The 13,828-nt window shown below is 33.3% G+C and overlaps 1 protein-coding gene across 1 annotated transcript; it reads right to left on the bottom strand.

Annotated features, from left to right (window-relative positions):
- Positions 1-12,455: 12,455 nt before the first annotated feature.
- Positions 12,456-13,214, bottom strand: LOC111911739 (miraculin). Its single transcript, XM_023907490.3, has one exon. The coding sequence runs from the start codon at positions 13,210-13,212 to the stop codon at positions 12,571-12,573; it is 642 nt and encodes a 213-aa protein (XP_023763258.1). The 5' UTR covers positions 13,213-13,214; the 3' UTR covers positions 12,456-12,570.
- Positions 13,215-13,828: the final 614 nt, after the last annotated feature.

Below are 13,828 nucleotides of genomic sequence, written 5' to 3'. Positions count from 1 at the left end.
ATTGATCCTTACACCCTGCTGCGGACAAAACACTCATTTCCAACAACTCAATCTTTTAGAAACGAAAAATTAGAAAAGAGTTATGATGTATAGACGATTTGATTGAATAGCGATTACAACAAATACAAACACATGAACTAAATGATAAACTCCAAACGGATCTGTTTTTAATAAACTTCAACAGTCTCAAAATCAAAGGAAACTAAAATACTTGTAGAAGACGAATAAGAAGATAAGTTTCTTTCAATAATCTCAACAAAACGAATATGATTAGGATAAGGTGTGTAATCAATTATCTGAACCAACCACAAATAAAAAAAGATTCATAAATTCAGAAAAAACATAAAAATGCCATTTTGAGCTCTAACAATCCCAAATGACCGAGATCTCGAAATTAAATTGTATCAAATCTGAAAAGTTTTGACACCATGAATTGAAGTCGAACAAGTTTTACCTCTTCATCCTTTATTTCTACTTTCTTGATGGATTTGTAGAATATCAAGAACCCAAATCGATTTAAATTTATTTTTCGATTTTGATTTTTGTTTTGCAGATTCAGTGAAAACCTTCATCTCGATTTCTCTCCCTGTATAAATTTTGAAAGAGGTTAGTTTTTAGTTTTCTTATGATTGCTACAAGTTCATAATATCTCGAGAAACCCAGCTCTGTCTATTTATATCTGAAACATCCCTAAAATACGGTCCAAAATTTTCACTTTTAATTTATAAATAAAACCATAGTGAACCAAATCATCTCATAAAAACATAGGTGATAGTATCTCAAAACATCATATCAAAACAATGTATCAAAATCACATGTCCAAATATAAGAGTAAATCATCCCAGGCTAAACGTTGTGGTGTGTGCAATGCAGTCATCCCGAGTTCTTCCCCTTACTAGCAGAAGTACCTGAAACCAAAATTGAAAACTGTAAGCACGATGCTTAGTGATTCTCCCCAAACTACCACATATCATACACATAATCACATAAACACATAACACATAACTTGGGCTTAGCCCACTACATGGGGCCCCGCCCGACATCAAACCGAAGTGCGGCATCGGGCCTTGCCCGACATTGGACCGAAATCCGGCATCGGGCCCCGCCCGACATCAAGCAAAGCTCGGTATACATAAGCATGTCAACAAATACATATAAACATTCATCGGGCTTGCCCCAGCATCGGACCGAAGTCCGAAAACATTCCAATAGACACATGCAAGAATCACGAAGACATCAAGCATACAACATTCCTCAGGCTTGCCCCGACATCAGACCGAAGTCCAAAAACATATAAACCTACATTTGGCATAGCTCGGTATCGGACCTTAGTCCAGCATATGCTAACATACATAAACAGGGCGACATTGGTGCCTTCGATCCATTCCTAATGGAGAAAAACTCACCTCGCAAAGCTGACTGTGAAATCTCGCGCTGAGGAATCTCTAATGGCTGCTCCAACGATTCCCCGACTATCATTATTACAATAACACTTAGTCAAAATCCAATAATCATTTTTAAGGTAAAATGACCATTTTACCTCTGGTCAAAGTCAACATTCTGGTCAAGGTCAACATTATGGTCAAAAAGTCAACATTCTAGGTTGACTCAACTCGTCGAGTTGACCCATCAACTCGCCGACTTCCATAAATCAGAAACCCTTAAATCGCGATCCAACTCGTCGAGTCATCCCCTTGACTCACCGAGTTCCCTTGCTACTCGTAGTCGTGATAAAGCAAATCAACTCGTCGAGTCCCTCCTCAGACTCGTCGAGTTCTACCCTATTCAGAATCGAGACAAATCAACTCAACTCGTCGAGTTCCTTTATGGATACGACGAGTTTCTCAGTCTGTTTGGGCCATCTTAATAGATTAAGCCCCTACTCTTTAGATCTAAGCTTCATTTTTTTTTTTGGAAGAGACCAGAGTCTCGGCAAAACTAGATCTAAGCTTCATGCTTCTCATATACATTGAAAATGTCCTTTTAAGGGTAAAGTTTCCAACTTTACCAGTTAATACCTTTACTTAATGGGTTTAGCTCAAACCCTAACTCTTTAGGACCTAGATCTTGGTCCACAAGTCACCTATACTCCAAGCTAAGGCATACAAACAGAGATCTAGACCCTAAACACTTCATGAACACGTAAAGCTTCCACCTTTCTCCCCATGCATGACCTTTTGGAGCTTAAAAGGCCAAAATGACATCCTATAGCTTGCATGGGGCTTTAATGGCCATAAAGTTTGTACCTTTATGCCATGAAAGCCCTCCATGATTTTAGATCTGACAGTTTACTCACTTGGGACGTCCATATCCCAAAGATCAAGCTTCTTGGACCAAAAACTCAATAAAATGATAATAAAGAGATCTAAGAAGTTACTAAGCAAGTTTGAGACTTGCTTGCCAGGAAATGATGAGAACAAAATTAAGTCTTTGGATCTACTAGCTTTTTCTTGAATCCTCATGCTTCTCCTTCCTTCACAAGCTTCAACACACACAATACTTCACTCAAAATGGCTCATAAGCTCACAAATGCATTAAGGTTTCTGGATCTAGGGTTTGGTACTTGGAGGCTGGAATGGGATTAGGATGCTTAAATAGGGTGCAAAATCCCGGATCTAGGGTTTCCTAAACCCCGTCCAACTTGTCGAGTATATCCTCTCCAACTCGTCGAGTTAGTCTTCCAAAAACACATGTGACCGCGTTCCTACTCGTCGAGTTCTCGCCCTTGAACTTGACGAGTTGCCTTCTTGTTTGGAGATTTTATTTCCTCAATTGACCTTTTGATTTCCAAGTGTTTCAATACACACATACACGGAATACAAACAAAGATCTGTTTATGCACACACACATACATGAAATATGAACGCAAAGGCTAACAGGTGGTTTACTTATAAAAAATACTTTGACAAAGAAAATACACAATTTTATGGTTTATTGATGAACTTCTTTGATATTTTTGTAGGTTTACTCATGAAATCCTCATATTTTTGGGCAGCTACTGAACTAAATATTAATATGTGTTTTTATTTGTTATATTTTAGGGTTAAATCCCAGAAATAGCAACATACTTTACAAATAAATGAAAGTATGCCGCTATAGTCAGTTTTTTATGTTTGTTTTCATTGTTCAATGAATCTGTGGATGAATCAAGGTTAAATAAAGGAAAAGATGGTCAACCTAAGAGCATGTCAGACTCGTAAAAAGAATCTCATTATGACTTAGATGGAGCTCCTTCTTCATTGATGATGGTAAGTTCGTTGCTTTTATTTAACTTTTTGTTACTTTAAAATGGTGTAATATGTCGGAGTTAATGTAGGTTAAAAAAAAAGTTTCAACAAAAATAGCAACATACTTTTTGAACTAGCAAATTTAATTACAATGTACTTTCAAAAAATGTTTTTTTTCTATTTTTGATGTCCATTGATAGTAACATACTTTCTAAAATGGTAGTTTTTATAGCAACATAATTTAAAAAAAAAATGTTTTTTTTTGGACAAAACTTCAAAAATGGTCCTTGTGGTTTTCAAAAATATCAAGTTTAGTCCCTAAGTTCAAAAAACCTCACAAATGGTCCCTGTGGTTTCAAAACTTTTAACATTTGGTCATTCCGGCTCACTCCGTTAGCTTTTGGCCGTTAAGTGAAGGGTATTTCTGTCATTTCACTGCCACAAGGACCATTTATGAAGATTTGTCTTATTAAAAAAAACTAATTATTTAATATTAAAGGGTCCCACCTCTTTCTCTCTCTCTATACCAAATTTGAAGTTTTGTCTTTTTTTTTATTATTGATGTCTATTTCGGCAATCTACTATTTTACTTTGAAATGGTATATTCTGGTATGAGTCTGATCACTAATGGAATTACTTTAGTACGAGTCTAATGCAAGTTTTAATGGGGACAAAAAAAATACCAAGGTCTGATGCTAGGTCAATAAAACCGAAACAAGTCTAAATGTATGATGGTAGGTAAAAAAAAATTAGGTATGGTTGTGAGGTCAAAAGAAAAGAAAAAAATAATACCAAGTTTGATCTCTGATGCGATGTCAAGTATAATGCAAATTCTTTTTTTTTTTTTCAGAAATAGCAACATAGTTTCTGAAATGGTAGTTTTAATGGCAACATCCTTTCAAAAAATGTTTTTTAATGTGTATTTATAGCAACATACTTTCTGAAATGGCAGTTTTTATAACAACATATTTTCAAAAAAAATGTTTTTAATTCTTGATGTTTATTTATAGCAACGTACTTTTTGAAATAACATCTTTAATAGCAACACACTTTCATTTTTTTTTACTTTTTATTTTTGATGTCTATTAATATTAGGTCAGGTCCGATGCGATTTTTTGTTGAAAATGATTTTTTGTTGAAAATTATCATGAAATGGCAGTCTACTTTTGTAGTTTAGTAGTTATGTATTATTGTGTTTAAGTCAGGACTTTGATAATTTTTCTACTATGGTTACCACTCAAGCCGTGAAATCTAAACTAGAGTGTTCTTAATTTATAGGAGAAACTCATGCCTCGAGTCAACAATTTCAACATTTTGGATTATTTAGAGGTGAAATTTTGTACTAGTAAGCATTTCTTATCCTCTTTTCATAATAATACACATATATAGATTATCATATTAGGGTATGTTCCCATTAAGTCCTGTGTGAATAGTTTATTGGATATAAAATGAATCTCATATATGTATTTGTAAGGATTACTAATAAATCAGTAAACTTGTAACAAAAAAAAGTTGCAATTTTCTTGAGGCAGACGAAAATAGAAAACTTTGCATTTTCTTGTGCATGCGTGCATGCGTGCCACTTTCTTTGTTAATTTGTTTTATGTAACAGAAAAACCATATGTGAATTAAGAGGTTGTTTCTTTTGTTAAGTTTGGAATTCTTCAAAAAGTGTCGGTTTATTCAGTCTAGACCGGAAATAGACCATATGTATACAACGATGTTCTTGTGTATTATAGCATCCTACTTTTTCATCATACTTTATTTCTTTTTGTTACAACATTATATTTCCATTTCTAAGCTATTTCTAATTAAAAAAAAAAACTATCGTAATTGTAGAATTCAGTGATTGTACTTCCCTTAATAAGCTTCGCCACTGATTTTGTATCAAAATAATACCATATGTAATTATGGATTGTCCATAAAAAGGTGGTTAATTGTAACACCCTGATTTTTTAAAACAAAGTACATCTATTTTTTAAAATTTTTATTTATAAAAAATCCGGTGTACATTGTGTTAACTAGCACCATCTCACATTTTAGTCATGGTCACTGTTCTACATAATGTCATTTACCCCTATTGGGATTTACTTTTTTTTTTTTTGGAAAAAAAAATCAATTTATTTAGCAATGCAATCTTTTAATTGCAGTTTATTTAGGTATTAACTGCAACACCTGCTTCACATTTACTATTACAATCAACTTTTTCATAGGGACTAATATTACAAAAAAACTTAAATTGTTAACGCGTAATTGGAAAAAACCATAATATTTTTTTTATTAATGTTATGGCTACAACTTTCTCGTAGAATTATCACTCTAGCACACTTAATGAGTTTCATAGTTAAATTTGTTAACTTTTTTACAAAATCAGTCCTAAAAAATTCGAATTTGGTCCCTGAAGCTTGCAAAAAATTACACTACATGCTTTTTTTTTAACTTTATTTTTCGTTTTTTAATATGCTTTATTCATTTTCGATATATATATATATATATATATATATATATATATATATATATATATATATATATATATATGTTTTTTATATATACTTTATTTATTTTCATTTTTTAACTTTATTTTTCAATAATTTGATTTTTTTACCTTTTGTTTCCTATTTTTTAGAGTATATTAGAGTATTTTTTTTAAGTTTCTTTTTGTATTATATTTAAATTTTTCGTCTTTATATTTTTTTATTTTTTTTTCGTATTTGTTTTCCAATTATTTGTTTTTATTTTTTTTGTAGTTTTAACTTTTTATTGACATTTTTCAAAAAATATAAAATGTATTAATATATTAGAGTATATCACAATTTCTATAATTTATAGTTTTTGTATTTTTTTTATTTTTATTCAAGTAAATAAAATATTTATGTTTATATTCTTAATTTCGGTCCAACTTATTTTCTCTTTATTTTTTTTTGTTCCTTAATGCTATTTTATTTATGTTACGAAAAAATAAAAATTAAAAAAATTAGCTTGTTAATTGAGAATTAGTGTTTCAATGTGTGATATAACATGGAAATTAAAAAAAAAAACCATATTTATTGAGAATTTAAACTACTGATATCACATATAGAAATATGGTTTAATTTGCAAGCTATATTACATATTGAAACACTAATTCTCAATAAACAAGATAATTTTTTTTAAAAAAATTTCGTAACATAAGTATAATAGCACTAAAGAACAAATAATAATAATAATAATAATAATTTGGACCGAAATTACAAATATAAACATAACTACATCATTTACTTGAATATAAATAAAAAAATTAAAAAAAAAACTATAAATTATCAAAATTGTAATATACTCTAATATATTAGTATATTTTATATTTTTTTGAAAATGGTCAATAAAAAGTTAAAACTACATAAAAAATGAATATTTGGAAAACAAAAATGAAAAAAATTTTAAAAAAAATAAAAAGATGAAAAGGTTAAAATATAATACGAAAAAAAAATATGAAAAAAAAACTACTCTGATATACTTTATATATACACTAAAAAATTAAAAAAAAAAGATAAAAAGGTAAAAAAATCAAATTGTAGAAAAATAAAGATAAAGAAGAAAATTAATAAAGTATATGTAAAAAATGAAAGTAATATATATATATATATATATATATATATATATATATATATATATATATGAAAATTGAAAAATAAAATTAAAAAACCATATGATGTAATTTTTTGCAAACCTCAGGGACCAAATTTGAAAATTTTAGGACTGATTTTGCAAAAAAGTTAGCAAAGTTAACCATTAAATTCGTTAAGTGAGTTAGAGTGATAATTTTGTGAGAAAATTGTGGTCATAACAATAATAATAATAATAATAATAATAATAATAACAAACTATTATAGTTTTTTCCAATTACACGTTAAAAATTTAAGACTTTTATAATATTAGTTATTTTCATGGTGATTGATAAGTTATTTGATTGGTTAAATCTAACTAGTTGTATCCCAATGCTTAGAATACTTCTTTTAGAAAATACGAATGAAAATGAGATCTACAAACCGAAAAAAAATACTTTATTGGAAAATCTATTTTGAGAAATTGTCACTTTACTTGTACATTATAGACTAAAAACATTATTATTATAGGAATTTTTAGAATTATATCTATAGTACTGAAAATATTAAAAACATTATGAGTATAGGAATTCTTAGAATTATATCTGTAGTGGTGAAAATCAGAAAATAATCATTTAATATATAAGCTGCAACATATATATGCTTATTTAAAATAAATATTTTATAAAAAAAGTACATTTTTATGTTTCTTTTAAGGCTCCATGTACATCAAGAATAAGAGAAAAAAAATGTTATACTCGACATCAAAATATTTTCTAAGAAGAGTGTTCAGGAAAATTGGTAGATAGGATGTCTAATGGGAATCCCTTATGGTTTGAGACATTCATGTTAGGATGGAGATTGTTATGTGACCTGATCCTAAAAAATAGCCCGACCCAAACAAAGTGAAGAAAACCCGAATGATTTCAATGGGATAAGCTGTAAATATATGTGGAGCCCAAAATTGTCTCTCAAAAAGAGCCCTTGTGGAGAGAATGGGGACTCCAAAATATATAGCCACTTATATTATCATATCGCACCGATGTAGGATACACTAACACTCCCCTCTCAGAGTTGGACGCTCGATGAGGGTAAACATGGATGTGTTGAACCATTAGGGTGCGGGAAGTCGACTCTGATACCATGTAAATATATGTGGAGCCCAATATTGTCTATTCTAAAGAGCCCTTGTGGAGAGAAGGGAGACTCCCACATATATAACTGTGTCGTACCGATATAGGATATACTAACATAAGCGTACACAACAAATACTTACTCCATCGGTATGGGCCTGTTTAGTTATTCTGATTTTTTTGTATATGGTTCAGGACTATATTTGCTAAGGTTTACAATTCGTAGTTAAGTATCTTAATGTAACCACTTTTGAAACGATAGTAACAGAGAGTTCGCCGGTTCTTGTTGGTGGACATATGTTAGTTCGACGGAACCACATAAGTTCCTTGTCTCGTTTTTTTCTTTTGTTTTCTTGCTTAATAATTTGGATTTTGAAGATCGAGGGGCTTTATGATTCGATAATATCCTTTGTAATTTTGGATTTAGATAAATTCTGATTTTAGTTAATATGTTTCATTGCAATCAAATTTATTAATTTGTGAATTAAGTTATAATTTTGTAATTCTTTGAAGTTTTTTTTTACAACAACAAAACAAAATAATCATACAACATTACCTCCTTGAAGTTGTTTTTTGGTAGATGGTTAAAATGATAATTTTGTCATTAGCAACCTTACCAAACAAAACAACATTGATCATAATTCGATTTCTACCAAATAAACCATTAATACATGATTTTCAGTCTTATTCATTTCCTCACCTATGAAGACTTACACATTCACTTCGACGTTAGATAAACATGATTCAACATATCCTGTGTATAACACATTCACTTCGCCTTTTCTAATTTTATGTGGACATAAACTAGGTGCCGACCTATATTTTTTACTCATCTTCACCCAGAACAACAGGTTAACTGTGTCACCTTAATACTTGGAGCACAAGTGGCTGCTTAGGTAGAGATCCTTTTTACGTCTATTTTTCAACTTCGACAACCACCACCTATCATCACCGGCAAACACCACCTGTCAACACCCCCTTTTAACATCTGACAGAGACGTGAAACCTATCAAACCTGAAGATGATCTCAAAATCAAGCTCGTTAAAACCAAACTCACAAAAAAGGAGACAAGAGCCCCATTTTTTGGATCTGCATTTTTTCCTTTTCTCTCCCTCTTTCTACCATCATAAGGGCTCCATGTTAGCGTTGCGGCCCAAGGTTGCATTAGAGCTCGTTCACCAATGCTTTGCTAGTAGTGTGAACGCAGAAGTGCTCTAATGCGAGCTTGTAGTCAGGGGAGTAAGGCTTGGTGTCGGAGCCAAGTAGGCAGTGACTTTTGTGACCCGTAAAGAGTAAAAGATGTAGAAGTGGTTGAACCTTTTGGTTTTGTGTGTGAGAGGTATCACTTTACGAGAGTCATGAAGAAAAATGATTTTATCTGGTAACGGAAGCACTAATGGACCCAAGGTGGTGATGTTTGTTTCAAGGGCGTCGTCGCTTATCTTCCCTATATCTTTGATGATCTTTAACCCTTTGAACCTGAACGTCCCAAAAACCACAGTCAAAATTTTTCATTTTAAAAAGACATTTTCATGAAATCTAAATTAATCAATCGTTGTTTCAAAACAAAACCATAAAAATTAGAGTATCAATATCATCTATCAAAACATAAATCAACAGGATGATGTGTATGATCATGTCTTCGTCTTTCCCCGATCCTCTAAGGTACCTAAAACATTTAGATCCACAAATATAAGCGAAAGCTTAGTGAATTCCCCCAAAATACCCCACACAACAATACAAATACAATGCATGCATACATGAGCCTTCAGTTTGCCTGGATCGCCTCGTAAGGACTATAAATGCATGGATCGCTCTACCGAGCCTACAGTCTAATCGGACCGCCCCGCAAGGCCTACAGTATAGCTGGACCGCTCCGTCGGGCCTACAATCTGACTGGACCGCCTCACAAGGCCTACAATATAGACCGCCCGAGTATCTTGGCCTACAACACAAATCAGGCCCGCCTCAACCCAACCATAATATGTCGACATATGCGAACAAATAATCAATAACCAGCAAACACATGTAATCATACAAAACTACCAATCTAACAGATCACTACATCATACCAACATCCTACACATAAGGATACATACTACAATACAAATTATAGTGAGAAAACTCACCTTGTAGTCTAGCAGATAACAATATAGTACAAATTATAGTGAGAAAACTCACCTTGTAGTCTAGCAGATAACAATATAACTCACAAAATCCAAGAGCTTGTACTACACATCACATATACGACAATCAGGGACCAATCCTCAATCCATAGCCCAAAAACCCTCAAGTTGACCATTGGTCAACTTGATCTAAAAGTCAAAGATCAACGGTCAAAATTCCATTGGCCATGACATGGTGACCTCACGAAAAAACAGTCGCAAAGACCACCTAATGCCACGTCATGGGAGCTAAACCTCTACGTCGTGGGAACTGTTCTGGCCAACTTAATGCATTAAGCCCTTAATCCTTCTAGTTACATATTAATACTTTGTAGAAGGCTTTCTCACACCCAATAAGTCATAAAAATCGATGTTTTATAGACATGCATGTCTTGAACTCTATTTAGGTCAAAATGATGAAAATGAGGTGAAAACCTCATGCAAGTAATCAAAACTTAGTCATACTTCAAATCTGGAACATATAACCACAAGGGGACCTCAAGGATCTATAAAGTTGCAAACTTTATGGAATCCCACCACACCAACTAACCCAAACATGAAGAACAAAGCATAAAAGTCTAGATCTATAAGTACAACACATAAAGATTGGATCTTGAAGACTCACAATGGTCCAAAATATGAGCTAGAATATGGAGGAGGAGCTTGCTTCATGGATCTACACTTAATGGACACCTTATTCTCCTTCAAAGCACTAAAATCACCACAAAAGCTTCAAAAACTCGGCAATGGGGGCTATGGTTTACTTGGGGTGAAATGGAGGCTGAGGGTGTGCAAACACTATCCATCATATCCCTTAAACAGGGCTTAAGGCTAGGGAAATTAGGGTTTTGCATGTAGGTGGCTGTCATGTCGTGGCCAATAACTTGTCACGTTGTGGCACTCAAGAAAAATATGTGTTTCATCTGGTGCCGTCACTGATGGGTTTTAGCCATAAGAACTTTCTTATGTGCGCATGCAAAACCCTAATGCTTGGATCTAGGCTTTCTAATTAAACATGCTTTGAATCCAAGACTTCTAATGGCTAATTAGGTTAAATAACAACATTTAAACAGATCTAGAACCATACCTTTGAATTCCTTGTTGATCTTGTAATCTTGGAGCTTCTAAAGTCACAAATGTCACTCCTCTAATGGCTTACAAACACCAATAGCAAGGAAGATGATTTAGGAGAGAGGAGAGGGGAGGAAATCAGCCAGGGTTCTCTTACTTTAGGTGAGGTCCCGATTTCCTTATGTCATAGGGTCTATTTATACTTGTAGACTCCTTAAGGGTTACAACCTAAACCCTAATTGGATAATCTTCTCTTAAAGCTATCCAAATCCTTTCCTTAGATAAGCAATGGACGATTTTTCGCTATCCTTTAGCTTCTAGAATCCGTCCCATCTCTATCTATAAGGATTTACAGTCTAAAGCTTAACTATCAAACAATTGACAGTTTATACCCCTTTATTTAACCTCTTTAAGTCACCAAATTAATTCCAATTAATTCTATGACTTATATTAATCAAATAACAATATATTATTCTTTATATTATTCTCATAATATATCAATAATATTTACTCTCTCTTAATAAATCATCCTATCAAGTTGTTATGGTGAAGGCAACCCAAAAGGATCATGCACAATCGGGTCAAATACTTGCCTAATATAGTTGCAGCCTTAGACACTATTCCAACAGTCACGTCGTGATGTATCATCACCATGTCATAGCCACCACAAAAATCTTGTATTTTAAGCCTCAAATGCCATAACAACAACAAAAACTATTATATTTCAGTGTTACAGAACATTTGTTCGTCGTTCTCTTGACTGTAGTTAACGAATAGTAAATAAATTTGATTCGAAGATGTTAACTTTTAAAGAAATGGTGAAATGGTTACCCGAAGACACATGGAAGCAACGGAGGATACGCGCGAGATTTTTTATGTTGCGTTTAGACCATTCACCCACGCGTCGTCCGCATAAAAAAGGTGTGATAATACGGTATCACAATTTGGGATTTTTACCCCTTTGAAAATGCCTCTCTCTTTAGCGGCTAATAAAGCTACATTAAGCCCCTCCATGGCAACGATAAACAGGAAAGGAGACAATGGGTCTCCTTGGCGGACTCCTTTCGAAACATTGAACTCATCTGTGGGAAAGGAGACAATGGGTCTCATTGGCGGACTCCTTTCGAAACATTGAACTCATCTGTGGGACATCCATTTAAGTAGTAGTTGGGTTGGATTGTTATTGTCAGCATATTAAATGTCTATTAATATATTTACATTTATGATATCTTTGATATAATTAAATATTCATAAATTAAGATCCAAACACTAAATCCTTGACCTGGAATCATATCTTTATTGATAAAATAGCTTTTAGAGCATATCCCAGCCCTTTATTATACATACAAAGTATACCGACATACAACCCATTCACAATGGGCACATAAGTCTTTATGCCTTCTTAAAATTGACCTTAAGGGGCGTGTTATTTATGACCAGACTTAGACGTCCAGTTTTAGCAATCGTATGACCAATATCTCCACAAGCTGGCCTGCAAGTGTTGCACACAGTGGGGCAGAACACTAGCTTGTACCCATCCTCATGCTTCTCTATCTTGAACCAATTGCTTATGGTTTGTGGGCCTGGGTTCCCTAAGCTCCCATGGCTTGATATCTCTCGTTGCCCATTCACACCCTGATCAATTCGCCAAATCGCAGACCGGATACAAGCCGTTGAACCTGAGAACCTAATGTTTAGATCGATGGATTCAAAGATGTTGCCATCTTTGTTTGCCTTGACTGGTATGAAAGTCAACGGTAGCCCATTTTGCAGATCGTTGTTTTCTTGCACCACGTCACTAGGGCACGTCTCGTTTATGGTTGTGGGCACTAGTTTAATGCCCCCACCCAGGCCACGTGTAGTGGGCAAGATGTAGTAACCGGTGCCTGACCGGATGATATTCCCGTCAGTGTCGCGAACAGGAACTAGGGATTGGGCAGAAGAAAGTGAGAGCGTGGAGAAGACGATGAAAATGAAGAGTGGTGTCTTCATTGTGTGCATTTTATCCGTGGTAATTATGATTGTGATATCCATGACATTGGTGGAGCAGTACTTATAGTCAAGTTAATGGGTTGTACATAGAATTGTCAATTGTGGATGATGTGGTGTCACGCGGTGGTCAAATTCCTTACGCATGTATTCCAAAAATATCTATTAATGGCAGATAGATACAAGCCAGGCTAAATGTAGTATGGTATGTTCTTTTGAAAGAAGATAGTTTAAAAAACTTAAAATTCAAATAACTATCTAGAACTTTTAGGCTATCTTTGGTAGTTGAAAAGCTGTCTGTTAGCTGAAAAGCTAGCTGTTAAATAAAAAGCTAGCTCATAGCTGAAAAGCTAGCTGATAAAAAATAACGTTTGGTAAACTAGCTGAAATATATAAAATTACATAAAAAAACATATAAGAATATATGTTTCTATAATTAATTAAGGGGTGTATCTGAAAAATTTTTAAAAAGCTCCTAAAAAACTAGTCTAAGGCTATGTTTGGCGGACTAGTTGAAAAGCTAGTTGTTAGCTGAAAAGCTAGTTGATGGCTGAAAAGCTAGCTGTTAAATAAAAAGCTAGCTGATAGTTGAAAAGCTAGCTGATAAAAAATAATGTTTGGTAAAACTAGCTGAAAAGTTAGCTGAAATATATAAAATTAC

This window comes from Lactuca sativa, chromosome 2, assembly GCF_002870075.4.
Source record: "Lactuca sativa cultivar Salinas chromosome 2, Lsat_Salinas_v11, whole genome shotgun sequence".
NCBI lineage: Eukaryota > Viridiplantae > Streptophyta > Magnoliopsida > Asterales > Asteraceae > Lactuca > Lactuca sativa.
The sequence above is the reverse complement of the archived record's forward strand: the minus strand, read 5'-3'. Positions and strand labels throughout refer to the sequence as shown.